The sequence below is a fragment of the Chiloscyllium plagiosum genome, unplaced genomic scaffold, assembly GCF_037043375.1.
Source record: "Chiloscyllium plagiosum isolate Xiang-an unplaced genomic scaffold, Cpla_swu_hap1 HiC_scaffold_3, whole genome shotgun sequence".
Taxonomy (NCBI): domain Eukaryota; kingdom Metazoa; phylum Chordata; class Chondrichthyes; order Orectolobiformes; family Hemiscylliidae; genus Chiloscyllium; species Chiloscyllium plagiosum.
Window position 1 is genome coordinate 97027065 of NW_028270141.1, and position 17050 is coordinate 97044114.

Here is a 17050-nt window from a genome sequence, read left to right on the forward strand (position 1 = left end):
TTGTGTGGAATTCGCTGTGGATTTAACCAGGAGCGAGATAATGACCTAAATCACGTGCTTTTATTTTGCAAGAGAAATCCTTAAAAGCAAGCCATTAAAAGGGGTACACTTTTCAAAATGCCGGTGCATTAGGTAGGTGCTGATTCGTTCCTAGGAAAACCCACTTGCTTTTCTTTCTATGTACAAATTATACAAAATATCAGTCCGCGGAAAATACATGTTCTAATTCAAACGATACATATAGATTGGACCGGATGGCCTTTTGTTGGTAGAAACAGCAATGATTTAATATTAAGTGTGAGATGGTATCTGGATTTATAGTGACGCAGTGCTGACTTCTGCTGTTTTGCTATATTCTTTCAGTCCCACTTCCTCAGAAGAATATCACATCTCTGATGATGAACAAAGACAATCTCCTCGGTGGAATTGCGAATCATAACGAGGTGTTCTGCTCGGTGCCGGGACGCCTGTCTTTGCTTAGCTCCACATCCAAGTACAAGGTGACGGTGGGAGAAGTCCAGAGGCGCCTGTCCCCACCTGAGTGTTTGAACGCATCATTGTTGGGGGGAGTCCTGAGAAGGTAGGTCAGAAATACCGACAGCAGTCTCTTGCACTGAAGAGGAAGTGCGTGGAGCAGTGTATGATTGGGAGATGCCGAATTTTTAACTTTGTGGAGCAGTGTAGTGTGACTAAAACTTAAGGACCAAACGAGCGGAAAGTGCATAACTCCCGATATGTCCCAAGTTTTATCTATTGATCTAAAGTATTTAAAGATTCGCGACCCGCACTATTTGTTGGACAATGCACAATGCTTGTTCAATATTTTTATATCCACCCTTCTGCTGTTAGTTGATCAGAACATAACATTAATAACCATTAGACCACACACTTGGGAGTCAATGCTAGGCAAGTGTGCAGTTACGCCCCAACTTCCGGTTTAAGTATGGACTGTGTGTAACCAACCGCGCGTCAGAGTTAATATCGTCCACTGCGTCTTGCAATGGGTGTGTCTAAAGCATCCACGTGAATGGGTGTTTGGAGACAGGCCGTCCACTAGTCCATTTTGTTTTTCGTTTCAAATGTAAGGTCGTTGTTCGGAATATTAATTTAGTTCTTATAATCAAAAGAATGAAAATAAAGAATTCTTTCACAACTTCCCCCCACCATATGTGTACTTTTCAGAGGAACCCAAGTAAGATTGTCTGCTATTTCCACCTCTAAACGATTCTCGCTAAAACGTTAACATTTCAAGGCTACAGACCTGGTGCGGGACAGTGGGATTTATGTAAATAGCTAGCCGTGTACTTTTGTCACTACAGCCTCGATGGGCCAAAGGACCTCGTCCATACTTATGATTCGATGATTACCTCGAGATCCAATGAATGGTTTGGATATATATTTTCAAAGCACTACCATTTCACATTACCACAGTGATAGTGACACAGTAGAAACTCAAAAGTGCTGGCAGACTCTTTCTCGAAGCGTTTTGGTGCTATTGGCCTTCAGTACGCTGGTGAATGAAACTTAAGGACGCTACCACCTTCACATCAAGGGACGCTCAAAGAATAAGCAGCAGTGCAGCTGTATCCAAACTGTAGCCCGAGGTTGTCATTATCTTGCAGCTACCAGTATTCGACCACTGGGTGGTCAGCTACTGCCCCCTCTCCCTCACCATCCAATACAAACAGGTCAACCACAAAAGAATGTTGCCTTCTGACTGGCTCAATTTTTATTTAGGACGAACAAGGGAAAATACCGTTCTAAAATAATAGTAATAATTAAGTTTGGTTTATAAAGTACCCAGATTACTTAATTGTCGAATTCAGTACTTTGAAATGTGGCCTTGCTTTGAGCTGGCATTCCAAGTATCTCTGGGGAACTCAAAATGGCGTGAGACCATCTCCCGCAGGATGATATTACGCTTCCTGGCTTTGGTGTACTGGGTTTACCTTGGGAGTTGACTTCCAATTATACGGCTACGTTCGGGTTCATACGCATCTAAAACAGCTCAACATTAATATGAAAATATCAGTATAACTGCATCTTTAAGAAATAAAGATGTGGCCCATGGGTATTATTATAAACTTCCATTCGAGCCTCATGTGAAAAGTCGCCTTTTGAAAGAGTTTTCCTTTTCTGGAGTAAGGATCGTGTGATTTATTATGGACGCGTAGGTTGATTGAACAGTTCTACCTCTTGCACATAGACACTCACGCACGCTGTGTACAGCACAAAGGAGGCTACTTATAATAGCCAGAGTCTCAAAATGTATCCTTTGTTGTTGTCAGAGCCAAGTCGAAAAATGGTGGAAGGTCGTTGAGAGAAAAGCTAGAGAAGATCGGATTAAATTTACCCGCGGGCAGACGTAAGGCTGCAAATGTCACTTTACTAACCTCACTAGTAGAAGGTAAGTCATGGGAGCATATTTCGTAAGAAACTCTTCGGACTGTATTGTTAAGTTGATGCCATGATTAACACCATCACAAGAACTTTGAACTGCCCACGAACAAGGAAACAGAAGATTATTTGATGATGTTGGCAGGAATATTATTTCACCCTGTTCTTTTTTATATAATAATCACCTGTACTTTGAACAATATTTATTGCACGAAAGTTAGCTGAAAGTATTAGTGACTGAAATATCAACATTAATCTTCACATTATTTTGGCACTTTTGATCAAGCAATTTATTCTAACTTCAAAGAGAAATTACATTATTAATTATGTAATTTAACAAAACAGCTACTTCGTTCATACATCATAATAAATATTATAAATGCATTTATCTCAAGGCTAGAAGGGTTTCTTTTAGTTAACCTTCATGCATGATTTATGGTTGCATTTAAAAATGCTTATAAATAACTGCATTCTCCGTCACTTAGTTACACATTAGCACGGTCATACACAAACGTCACAGACGCCCATATATCTCTTTATATTTCTATTGATGTTCCTATACACAACGATAAAGTAAGATTGAATACCTGTTACTTTTCACTCCTGATTTCCCAGTGCCCCATCCTCGAGACCCCACCTCTACCCCACTTCTGCATGTACATTAGAGACTGAAACATCTTACCTGTTTAGGACCTGCATTTATATTGGGAAAATATCCTGTGAAATGATTTTTACTGTAGAGCGATCATATCCTTTCTAATCAAGTGATGTGAGCCGTCTAATTTTGCCAATGTTAAGGCTGATGTATTAGTTGGGATGTATTTAAATAACTGGAAGACCTGTGGTATTGCGCACTCGTGAGGATCAGCATTTTGGTGAAAAGAATAGAAATAACAGAAAATATAAAAATCGATAAGAAAAGAAAATTGGCATGCTAAATGTGTTGTCGTCTACTTTTTTGCCTTTTTCTATAGACAACGGCATCTGAAACATCCATCTATTTATCATTTGTTTATATTTCTTCGAGTTCTGTTTCCAAGAAAGTACAAGAGAAATGGAAAAGTTGCATTTTATGATTATATATTTTGTGAGAACACCGCTATTAAGGAGGCGTGGTTGTAACAACCTGACAATAATTCGCGTGATTATTACCAACACAGTTGAATCACTTAGTGCTGCGAATATTTTCATGTGCCCAGCCCGAGCTATCGTCTGCAAAGAACTTCAAACAGGTTCACTGCTGGAAGAGTGAGACAGTATCTATTTGAATCCATCAGAGCTCGGCTTTGTTGGCCAGCATTCATTGATATAGCATCTGGTGGGGTAGATTGATGACATGGATCTCAAAAGTTATCAAGGGATGGATGGAAATATGACATTCGCAGCATTAATAGCTCAGCCATGATCTCATTTAATGCCGGAGAGGCTCGAGGGGCCGAATGGTCTACTTCTGCTCCTATTTGCTATATTCATAACTGGGCCAGCATTTATTTCCCGCCACTCCTTGTGTTTGAGAAGATGGTGGTGAGCTGCCTTCTTGTCCATGTGCTGTAGACAGGTGCACAATGTTTTCTACAAAAAGTCGGCAATGGGCAGTTTTCGTAAAATCGCCTTACTCGAAAGTAAAATGTTTTCGCTTATTGTCTTCCACTTTTTTGTTTCCTATGAGAACGGATAGATTCATTTAGCCACACTTGCCAATACTACAACATGTGCTTAACGTGCCTCTTATGAGAAAAATCAGTTCACAATTCCTCAGCATTTTATGAGGAAAATACTGAATAGCCATTTCCTACATGGCACAGTAGTATAGACAGATGGATATCCATACATAGAACGTATATTCCATGACAGATAGACAAACACATAGATGGATTATAATTATTCTTCTTGCTTCCGCATGAATGCCATCAGACATTACTGAACACATTCTGAATGCTCACACTTCACTGTTGCAGTGTGTTATTTTGGCAAGTAGCACTCAGTTGCTGCTTGTTAGAAACTCCTGGGGGTCTCTCGTTTAATTACAATATTTATCTTTTCGAAGATAAATGTTCCACAGTCAACTCCTTCATAACAGTCAACTGCTCTGCAATAAATGTGGTCTAACGGGTATTTTATTTAGATTGCCTACAGCAAAGACTTAAATCTCTACCCGAGGTAACTAACAAACACCTTCACTACTATAATATTAACAAACGAAGCCATCGTAGAACATTAAAAGGTAAACAACATTTATGTTCTGTCTCAAAACTGAACAGAAAACAAATCGACCCAAAGGTGGCAACACTGCCACCATTTTGGGCAGAAGAAAATAGTCCAAATGTTTCCTTTCTATTCTTCCAAGGTTTAATTTTTTTTAGATCTACTCAGCATTTCCAAGCCACTTTTTTTGAAAAAAAATCGACAACCAGATGTTTGTACAAGTTTTGCTCTCCACGCTCATGAACGATGGAGCAGCTAAATAATGATCTCAATCTCGAAACGAGCTGTTTCATATCCATCCCATTGCGTCTGTGCGGACGCTAGCTCTAGATCAGATTCAGCCACGTTTATTCCAATTTCAAATGAAATCCTGTAAACTGCATCATTATAAATCTGGAGAATATCCATTGCAAAATATTAGATCCCAAAAACGATTCATTGTTGACATCACAATTGTACCCTACAGAAAACAGGGATCGATTAGTTAGCATATGCACCTTTATTCCTAAAATAATCAGAATCTTACAATAGATTCTTATATCTAATGACTATATCAGGAGCCCAGATTGCTCTCTGCTTTTAGCTTCTCTTGAATTCTTAAAGGAGCTTTTCTGCGGGGAGGTAATGCAAGGATCGTGCACTAAGACACAGCCTAACCGAGACGGACACCTAATAGGATTAACTGGCAACAGAACATTGTGCACATAACAGAGCCAGGAAATTCATCACAAATATGTTTCTGATGCGCTCCTTTTTTCCTTTATGCTATCACTTCTAATACGTATTGAGGCACAGGATACAGCAGAAACTTCGCGCACATAATACTGATATATCTATATTTTTAAAAAAATAATGAGGTAATGTTGCTTTGGCTTGCAGGCGAAGCCGTACATTTAGCCCGGGATTTTGGGTACATCTGTGAAACCGAATTCCCTGCCAAAGCGGCAGCCGACTACCTGAACAGACAGCACACAGATCCCAGCGAGCTGCACTCCAGGAAGAATATGATCCTGGCCACGAAGTGAGTTATTCACCTACTCCTACCTGACCTGAAGGAACAAGCACTAACAGTTAATCTTGCAGATGATGTGCAATGATGCATGAACAAAATACGATATTTGAAAATAGGTGTTATGTCTGGTACTGTATCAAAGCAGCCTTCGCCTACTAAAAAGCTTCAAACACTCTGATTTTAGGTAATTTTGAACAATGTATCAACATGTAGTTACAGGAGACAGAGCACAGCACATAAAATGGGGGCTGCGTTTATGTCATTTAAAAACTCCCTAACTATAAGTCCACAAAATCTTTAGAAAATCGTTTCCTTCAATGAAGCAATGATTGAAAAAAAAACACCAGATACATATAGTGAAGACACGCTTTAATTTAAGCAGCATTCTGGAGTTAATAATTTAGTTTTCAGCAAGCATTTAAGTAAAAATTCCTTCAAAACTTCGAATGAGCTCTTATAGTTTCAATCAGATCCGCAATAATGTCTTTAATATTTGATTCTGTCTATGCATTTCCATTATTGAGGAAAGTCCCTCTGATTCCCACCAATGATTTTAAAAAAACCCGAAAAAAATCATTTGCTCAAATTTGTCCAGATGTTCGCTAGACGTGATTTGAATTTAATTGTTCCTTTCCGCCGGGTCAGAAGATATTATAATCTCAGAAGTTTAATTGCTTGCAGGCGATTCTTTTTTTCTTTGAAGACTAGAAGCGCCTGGCTTCCCTGCCATTAATCCTTCACGGTGGACGTTTCCTACTTTACATAGTTAAAAAAAATACAAGGTCGATGTAGGCAGGCGTTTAGACTGTTCCCATAGCAATTTCCTATGAGCTTCTTATATGTATTACCACACACATGGCAAACGAAATGGGGAGGGGGGAGGGGGTAAACAATAGAATTGGGGAACACCACAGAACATTTTAAAAATGCATTTTTGAAACATATTGTCTTGACTAATTGAGTACTTCCTTACTGAGAAAATGACCGGGATTCCCCAGCCTCTGTGCGTAACACGAATACACTTCGGTTAGCTTAAACTGCATGACCTCACTAACGCCCTCTCCAATACCACGTTTTTTAAGAGCTTTCAAGAGAGAAAGATTCAGGTCTGCTCGTGTTGGGGATGTTCAAAGTAAGAAGATGTACAAAGCTAAATTTGATAGCTTCATTATTGAGACTCATTTGCAATGCAATGATTTTTGGCTCAGTTTAGAAAAGATGAAGACTCACTGCACAACAATTCTCAGTATTAATGATATTGATAGGAATGATGACAGAAATTTTTGGCTTCGAGTTACATCATCTTTTCTCAACACATGGATTTATATTATCGGAGTCTTTATTAAACGCATCCTTTAGATACGCATTATTTCATGGGTTACTAAAAGGCTTTGAACATACATGCTTCCATTTAAAAATCACATACACTATTCCTCTATATAAGACAGTGACTGTCTTATTTCACAGAAATTAAATGTTGATAATCATTCATTGAAGCTTTGAGTACACCACAATTTTGCAGTATGGATATATCTAGCACCCGACAAATAGAGTACCTTCAACGTTCATATTAACAATGGCATCTGATCTAGGGAAACTAAATAGATCCGAAATATTCTTAGGAATATCACTGAGTATACAATAAAATTTAAAAAAAACGAATTGCGGATGCTGAAGATCTGAAACAAAAACAGAAGTTATTTGAGAAACTCGGCAGGTCTGGCGGCATCTGTGGAAAGAAAGCCAATATTTCGAGTCCAGTGACCCATCTTTAGAATGGGTTCTGTACCCGGGTCACAGACTCGAAACGTTAACTCTGCTTTCCCTCCACACATACTGCCAGTCTTGCCGAGTTTCTCCTGCAATTTCTGTTTTTTTGTGACCGTGTCTACGTTGTTTTATCAAGTCGATTTCAATCATCAATTCAGTGGAAGCGATTACACGATATCTCTTTTAGGCTGGAAATGATAGTGCTCATAATTTTCAGACTTCTCTTCCTAGTGTTTGCATTATACGAACCCTCTTGGATGAAATTACTATCCTGTTTTGTGTTTTCTGTGATTGCTGATATTACTTTATATTTCACAAAGGAAACATGACCTTTGAAAAGTAAACAATATGGCACTCTACGCTGCATGCTGATCATTGGCACGGAACTCCATTCAGTAAATTTGTAGACAATAAAATGGTCTAAATATAAGTGTAGACACCATGTTCATCATTCGAAAAACAATAATACTCAGTAAATCGGTAATCCGCTTGGCAGCAGAGTGTTAGACAATGCAATTCACCCACTTCTCAATATTCTGAGATTTCGTTTTTGTTCATTGTTAAATTTCACAATTCAAATATTTTCATCAAAAAGTGTTGCAGTGAAATCAATGTGTGCATCAAGTTGATGGAGACTAATGCTGGGAAATGGGAACAAATTTCCATTTCAACGCTCAATATAAATATTAATTATTTCCAGGTCAGGTGCAGCAGCATTATGTTGCAATTATACAGTAGCTGCCAGTCTGAAAACGATGGCTTTAGTATAAATTCCAGCCATACAGGAACTAGTTCGTACTTTCAGTTTGGGACTGCAATTGCCTCCCCCTGAGCAGATTGAAATAATCTTGACCATGCATGGAATTTAAATTTTTGGAGACAAACGCATCCTGGATGTTTCCAACAACTATCCAGGTAGGTTAGGGAAAAGAAAAGCCGAAGAGAACTATCGGTCCAGAATTCTTTCATAACCAGATTTAACCCTGACAATTCATGCAATGTTCAGTGCAGGTCTTATGATAGTACCTCTTGTAGATACTTTTGAGCAACTATTCCTGCTAGGTGAAATTTATACCGTATCACAGCATCACAGTCAAGTCGGAACTACACAGCCAAATTAGAAGCAGAGTTTAAATTTCTTTTGCACAAATGGAGGGCGGGCGTGGTGTGAAATTCCTCTGGGCCAAAAGTGAAGGAAGCGTCTCTCCTGGTCTGTTGCAACTTCTGCAAGAAGTCGATGAAACTTTCATAAAGTTTCGGGGGTTTCCTGACAGTTTCGCGGCTGAACAGGATTCGAACACATCTTGACAATCTATCAGAGCAAATCCTTTCTTTCCCCCTTCAGTTTGGCTGAATTTACCAGAGGCACTAAAAGTGAGAAAGCAGCCTGCGGATATCATGCGCAAGTTGGTGCAAGAGTGGGCCACTCGGCCCTTTGAGTCTGCTCCGCCATTCGCTGACATTATGGCTGATCAATCGATACTCCCGCCTGCACCAGTTAACCTTTCACCTCCAGAATAATTCTACACTAACCTTCAAATATAATTTTAAAAGATACAACCTTCTTGGAATGAACACTACTTAAGCTTGTCGGATTTACAAATGCAATAGCAAGTCTCTATGATCTACCTCTTTCAATATTAACATCCCCGGGGATTTCATTTCCCCGTGGTTCTATTGCAAAATGCTCTGCTTGAATTTGTTTCCCATGTTTTCCTCGCGTTGTTCATGTGTAATAATTTCTGATTTCGCATACTACTGAGGTGCAAGTTTTTTTTAAATCAAGGACCAAATTTGCTGGTAATATTAATACGTGTTACTGGTTGAAAATGGCCCCAGTAAACGTGTAACCTAACCTTAACTCTTTCACATGTATGAACTTGTCCTGCTTTTAGCAGGATTAATTCCCAATGAGATTAATCTATATTTAGCTTTGCATTACTACATTCATTCTCCAGTAAATTAAAGAAAGATTCACATCCGTGATTCATTATAAGAATCGAGAACATATGAGATTCCATTAAAAACATCCTGAATTATTTGACTATTGCAGTTGTAGACTATTGTAGAAATGCGCATACATTGCAAGCCAATGCCATACAGGCAGCCTTAAGTTAACCCTGATATGCGGGTTGATGGGCGGGGGTGGGGATTTGCAGTTGAACCAATTTCCATAGCAGTGCCATTGCATACATCTGATTTGTGTTATCTGACGGCAACATTCTTTGTCTTGTTTTCTTAACCCGCAGGCAACTTTGCAAAGAATTTACAGATCTGCTGGCTCAGGATAGGTCTCCACTGGGGAACACCAGGCCCAACCCCATCCTAGACCCAGGCATCCAGAGCTGTTTGACTCACTTTAGCCTCATTACGCATGGTTTTGGCTCTCCCGCCATTTGTGCCGCTCTCACAGCTGTCCAGAACTACCTGACGGAAGCATTAAAGGGACTGGACAAGATGTTCCTAAACAACAACCCAAATAGACACACATCTGGTGGGGAGGCAGGCACCAAAACTGGAGACAAGGAGGAAAAGAACAGGAAATGAAAAACATTCCTCCAAACTTTTTATTTTCTGTAGCTTTATATAAAAAAAATCTTCTATTGACTTGGAAAAGACAACAACGCACATATAACGGAGCAACACTGGGTCAACTGTTTGCAATCAATATGGACCTGGATGCAAGGCATCAAGACGTTTTTTCTTGGTATTTTTCCAATTTTGCAAACATTTTGACTTCCATTTTATGTCAGAATGGCAGGTGATTCCAAGATCTACTTGTGTGACTGCAAATTGATTTTTATAGATATATTATCAAAATCCTCTGGTCCCACGTTCATTTCAGGTCCGATTTCTGTGCACAGTTCTGCATGTTATGAGGATGGAAACATTCCAGCAAAAGAAAATGATGATCAGGTAACAGAAACACTTAATAGCTTTTTTTTACCCCCATCTATTTGGATGCGCACTTTCAATGTAGTGTCTTTAACGATTTATTACCCAAGGTTTGATGGTTCGCACACAAAATTTAACATATGGTGACAATAATGACATGTATCTGCTGAATCTAACCCCAAGCATAACAATACAGGCAGTAGTGTGACTGTCCATAACCTTCCAGTCGACATGAATCTAAACGGAGCTCTAACTAGATAATTATTCACCCTCGATTGCAGTTGTCAGATCAAGTTCAAGGTGAACACCAGCACTGCAAAAATAACTACACAAAGCAGAATGAGTACAGACAGAAGGTGAGTTCACTTCAAAGAGACGCGCTGAAATCCAACAGAGATTAATGAGGAGGGAACATCGCATTATAGAAACGGGCAGTGCTCCCCCTGCATGGCGTAGTCTATTTAAAACTTGGTACATTCCGGCACATCATTAAATGTAACTGGTCTTCCTTTCAATAATTGTTCTGAATTTAGCAGCATCTACTTAAATACGCAGTACGACACGATACTCCCCTTAAGAAGCTATTAGCATTTTGATCAATCTGTTTTGGTGATTTTTTAAAAGACCTCCTCCTTATCCCTCGAAGGATAGCTATCGTGCAACCTCCCTCAGCTCAGAGCAACGTCTCTCACCAAAGCACTTTTGACCTCAGCTGATGCGCAGTTTGGTCAATATGAACATGAATGGACACTGAAGGCACTGTCCGAACGCAACGCGTTGACCCAGTCAACCCCTCGAGAACTGATAGCAATTTATATGTAGATGGTAGATTTTAATACAAACACGAGCTAAAGGCACGCAGAAAGCACATGAGCTGTATCAAAGCAGCTTGATTTGGTTAGTTAGGAAGAAAATTCATGTGTTCGTCCGAAAGTAACGTCTTTTCAGAATATCGCCATAAATACATGTCGAGATCGACTTTTTTTGTTTACATATAAATGTTCAGAACTGCATCCATCACGATTGGAGTCAATTGTTAATACACTTATTTAAGAAATACCCCAGCGCATTATTTCATTAAATTGCTAGCATGCACACTTGATAAAAAAAGGCTATGTTTGAAAGAGAGAATTGGTGCACGCGGGTCAATAGCCACGGGTCAGTAAACTGGATTGAGAAAAACATGCAGATTCTTGGGCTGTCTGGATGTCCTGGGTGTCTCTCAAACTAAAAGACAGAGGTTACTCTAAAAATAGCAAAGTTCTTATTTCTTAACCATGTTGTCTGCATTTTCTGGAAAAAATAGCAAATTATGTCCTCATGACTGTGAAACGTTTAACAGTCATGAATGTAAAGTAGATTTTTCAAATTGCTTCCCATAGTTTTCGGTCAGTGGAACCGCGCTGTCCACATATCTCGCTTGCATGCAATGTTGAAACAAGTTCAATAACAACGTTGCAAGAGAAGGCGAGGAAGTTGAGGGCGACACAAAACAAATTTCTCACACGAAAGGTAAACGATAAACGTTGTAGGGAATCTGATTATTCCTCTTAAATCTCAGAGGTTCCGAGAATGAATGTTCCACTACCTGCACTTAGACATATTTTTGAGAACAACCAGATACATTAGTTATCTATTTGGAAGCAATGCGTTACTGTAATATTCAGCAATTTCAAACATATTTACATGTTTCAACTATTGCAAACAGCTCTGATCTATTCTGTTTTCATCAAAGTAGTCATCGTTGTTGATATGCATATCATGAATGTCATCATACTATAATGTGCAGCCATTTTTCACATTGCTGCATCTGAATGGTTGGCCATCTATCAATACTCCTTTTTAACGATACGCATAGGCATATTACTCTACTAAAAGATTTTTAAAAGCAAATATAAGATCATACGCTTGGCATTCTACAAAGTCAATGCTCCTTTGAGAATGAGTTTCCTTTTCACGTATATTCCTTGATTTTCACTCTTTGCCCTAGGCTATGCATGTCAATGGAAGAGTTACCACAAGCCGAACCTGTGCTGCTCCTTGAGTCCACAGGTGGTATGTGGCGGAGTGTTATCCCCTGTGGGGATATAAACAAACCCAAGGCCCAAACTGGTTAAACTCATCAGATACATAGCAGGAATGTTGAAATCCTGGGAGAACACGGGTGTGAAAGGAATGTTTAATTGGTTTGTTACTTAGGCACTTACATGAAAAAGCAACGGTAGTGCTTTCTTAGCGAATTCATAGTAATCTTGTTAACTTAAACTTCTTAAAAATATCCTGAGTTAAAACATCACTTAAATAAGATCAGGGTCCCTGGGATATTACAAGGGAAAGAAATCTATGGGAAAGACTCTGCATTTTGTTGCATTTTCTTTAGAATTCTGTACTGATGAAGAAAGAACAGGATTAATTTATTTTGTCTGCTAATTGTTTTATTATCACTGACTCAAGGCTCTGACTGTCACTGATAAAAAAAGATAAGCGGTGATCAATTCCAAATCATGAGGATAAGCGGATTACTTAAAGTTGACTCTTTGTCCAAACAATAAGATGCACGCTCCTAGGAACATAGAACCATAGGACGTAGGAGCAGAAGCCGTTCGAGATCATGATTGATCTGATTGTGGCCTTACCTCTACTTTCCCGTCAACAACCGTAACCCTTCTAACGAACTCCTAACTAATTCAGCCTTGAATGACTACAATAAGTCAGCATTCACTGCCTTTTGTGGAAAATAATTCTACAGACGAAAACTCCCCCCCCCCCCCCCCCGCCCTAAGAGGGGAAAAATCCGCATCTGTCTCAAAAGCAAAACATCTTATGCTTGACGTGCGTCCCCTAGCTTTGACCCCACCACAAGAAGAACCATTCATCTTGTATCCAACCTCTCAAGACCTTTTGTGTTTCAGTAAGATCACTTCTCATAAGCCAATGCATAAGCGTCCAACTTGTTCAACCTCGCTCCATAAAATAATCTCTACACCCCAGGAATGAGTCAGTGAACCTTCTTTTGACTGTGCCTAAAGTATTTAGATCTTTCTCTTCAAACTGTTAAAAGAACTGTACTCCACACTCCAGACTTGTCTCCCTAAGGTCCCTGTACTGCTGCAGTAAAACCTCCCTCCTTCTTTATTCCATTCCGCTTGCCATTAAATGTATTGCGGATTTTCATGTAGCTTAAACCGAGGTCCTTTCCCTATGATTATGATATCTTCCTGTTTTTCTCTAAAACGATACAATGTTGGTATTTCGAACAGATAAACTCAGTGTTTAACCAGGCAAAATCCTAGCACTGCTTTTGTTAAAGCACGACCCGCTTCCATTCTGTCAAAGTTCCAGGATTGAGTCTCGCGAAAAATAACCTGCAATACTGTTGTATGAGCAGGGAGCAGTTTAGTTTTTCATTGCACCTCCCTTTTCTCTGAACAGGTGAGGAACTGCTGCCCAAGGAGCAATTTGTGCATTAGATTTGCTGACTGCAGATTCCTGGGATTCCAGGGTCATTGCAGTTCAAAAGGCACACGTAGAATTGTTTAACCTCATAGTTAAAGCCAAATAAGATGAAAGCTAACTACGGTACAGACTAGAAGGCAATTATAGCACCGCCCTAATGAAACCTGTGTCTGAGCCAGAAGGCCTGGTTTCAAGTCTCATCTGCTCTAGAACCTGTGTCATAACACGCCCTACAAATGATCCAGAAAGACAGTGGGATGAATGCTCCCATCTTAAGAAACAAAAAGCTGCAAGGAAGGGGTAAAACTTGCCAAAGGAGTTGGGATTTAGCTTGCTGAGGCCAATTTTGTTCTCGTTCTGTACGCAGGCACAGAGTTGACAGCACAGAAGGGGCTAGTTGCCCATGGTGCCCGTGTATAGACTAAAACCTCATCTCGCTTTCCCTCTCCCGCCGGTCGGATCTTTCAGAGATCTATGTTATCCTATGTGCAATGGAAGAGTAGTGAGACATTGACAATGACGAAATGTTCCAAGTTGGCCAAGAGTTAGCTTAAAACTCGGGTCACATTGATCGTGTAGCTAGACGTGAAAATACTGGCTCTAACTAGAAAATAATTTAAATGAATGGAAAGCATTTATTCATGGTGGTGTTTAGCGCATCTCTTCCCTTTGTAGAACGAACGATAAGCAAAAACGTTTAAAAGTGCCATTGCCAATTAGTTCAGATTCAAGCATCGATTGAAGAGCATGATTTTCACTTCATCGTTGAATTGCTGGAAGGAATATTTCACCCCCTACTGATTTCGAACCGTCTCATCGTCAGTCCCAAGTTCCTCGTAGCCAACCAATAGTCCACTGGCAACATGGGCAGGTTATCTTAATTTCAATAATCTTCTGTATCAGCTAACATGTATCAAACATTTGATGATCAATAGTTGGGTAAATCAGGTGTAAGTGTTCCAGAAAGAATTAATTCAATATCGAGTTGCGATCTGAACATTCTTGTTTGCCATACCTTTCAAATGAACATTTGTCCCTCAACCCCCCCAAATGACATCATTTGATACTGAATATGACAAATTCCTCATTTGCAGAATATGTAAAAATTCAAGTTTGATCCAAACTTCATAATTTTTCAATTATCCTACCAGAGAACCCCTTATTCTACTTCATGTCAGCTTTTGACACTGATTTCGGGAAAAATGCACAGTTCTTCATAAAAATGTTTATTCCTTTAGCTGGGATCCTATGTTGACAGAAATGTGGTTTGAATTCATTCACACAATGTGCCAAAAACATATATGATTAGATTACGTAGTTTGGACCGTTCCCATCCTTGTCACATGCTAGAAAAATGTTTTGACTCTGATGTCTAGATAACCTGTCTTTTTTAATTACAATTTCCAAACAGTGATATAACTTGGAACATCAATTCTGCTGGATCTCCAATGGAAATCAGCTAGGAGGGGGAGGGCGGGTTGTCATTGTCCATGTTTGTATATATTTATTTAATGTTAATTTAATGGGATTGTAAATATGGTGAGCCAGTAGCGGGGTATTTATCTATGATTCCATACCTCTGTGAGTGGGTTGAAAATGCTTGACGCTAGATAGTCCACTATCTGATTTCCGTTCACTAGACACATTGTAAAGGTGATGGGTAGAACTTGTTTATTGTCCAGTTGTGGTCTCATTTTAAGAAAAAAAAAGTTGAGTACCTTGTGATTTTGTTGTATTTTATTCAGTTTCAATGTGATGCTGCTTCACTTTTCAGACAGATTTTGTTGCTAGGTCTGTCCACCTACTGGTTGTTTGAATGAAAACCAATTTGTCTTCAAGAAACAAACGAACACATAATAAACCTTGCTTCCGAAACGAAATGGTTTTCTCTGTCATTCAGTAAAGCTACACCATGGTATGAGCATACATTTGCTCCTGGGAGATTTTGTTTAATGACAGTAGGTAAAGGTCGGAAAAAGTGTTAGGACAATAAACCTGCTGTACTTCAGGATGTTTTCATGTCGAGATTTCAGTTATTAATTGCATCAATTAAACGTTACTTTTCTGCCTGTGGGCAAACTTTACTATCCATAGCTGGACACTGAAGGATAGATTTGCCCACAGTCAAGGCGATTGGGAAAGGTGTCGTCTGCTTCGATGAAGAATGAAAAATGTACCCTTCCAGGTACTCCAGGCGTCTCGAAATTATACCATACAAATGACGTTTGATTGCCAAAAAAAACTTTGTATGATATTCCTTTCAGACAGCTCTTGCCCAAAGCAACGACAGGAATTTATCCAGGTATTAAATCATTTATTTTGCATGTTTGATACCAATGATCGTAGCAAACAAATACATTTCATATAAGTAGAACGCAACAATTAATATTCACACATGATCGATTCATGTTACACTCACTTTACTGCGTATGAGGCGCAAATGTATGGACTCTCAGTTAGAAGCTTGCTCCTTCGGAAGCGCGTGTTCAGAAAGTGTCGGTGAGTGATTGCAATACTCCACGTGGCCTTCGAGGATACGGTTCCCAACAGGGAAAGCCGAACTCCCAATGATCACAAGGTCTTTCCTGAACCACGTTTTTATTAAATCAAGGAATCAACAATCTCGTTTTTCTATTTAACTCGATTCCTGGTGTTTAGGTTAGTCGTGATCTTCCGTTCCTTTATCTGTATCTGACAAGCGAATCATTCTGTAGACTTTCTTTCACTGTTCCATAGCTCTTGACTATTGAAATCGAGACGACAACTAGTTACCCGAGTGACGAGTATTATACATGATTACAGAAACCTTACTCTTAACTTCAAATGTAATTTAAGTGCCATCTCCGGAATATTTCAAAGAATCTCACCTGTGGAGATAAAAAAAAGCTAAAATGACAATTATGAACCTCAAGGGGCAATGTAGTGGTGCAAGGTATATGGTGGCTCATTTATAATGCATACATTATCAATATTACCTTTAAATGTGTTATACATGCCTTAACACTAATTTGTGAATACTCTTTGATTTTGATTCTGTACTCTCTACATCCATATCTATACACTATATATAGACTATATATATATAAAACAAATTTTAAAAAAATAAATAAATGGCCAAGTTAATTATAAACCCTTGTAATGGATGCAAATCAGTTTTATTTAAACTTGGAAAATGTCCATTTAGAGTTTTTAGTTATTTATTGGTAATGTTTAAATTATGAAAATGATGGATAATAATTCTGGAGGGTTAATTCCTCTCTGTGTCAGCCGCAGACAAGGTCATAGAATTCCTACAATGTGGCAATAGCCCACTTG

General features: G+C 39.1%; 1 protein-coding gene across 4 annotated transcripts in view; it reads left to right on the top strand.

Annotated features, from left to right (window-relative positions):
- LOC122547240 (transcription factor AP-2-beta) overlaps positions 1-17050 on the top strand; it is a 73107-nt gene that overhangs the window by 31060 nt on the left and 24997 nt on the right. For 2 of the 4 annotated variants that reach the window (XM_043685879.2, XM_043685886.2), the window contains exons 4-7: positions 364-580; positions 2289-2407; positions 5482-5623; positions 9634-15634. In XM_043685879.2, coding sequence (XP_043541814.1) covers positions 364-580; positions 2289-2407; positions 5482-5623; positions 9634-9931 — 776 coding nt within the window. In that variant the 3' untranslated portion in view covers positions 9932-15634. Of the gene's footprint in view, positions 1-363; positions 581-2288; positions 2408-5481; positions 5624-9633; positions 15635-15829; positions 16736-17050 lie in introns of those variants that run through there. The other 2 variants (XR_015754006.1, XR_015754003.1) reach the window with 2 other exon arrangements.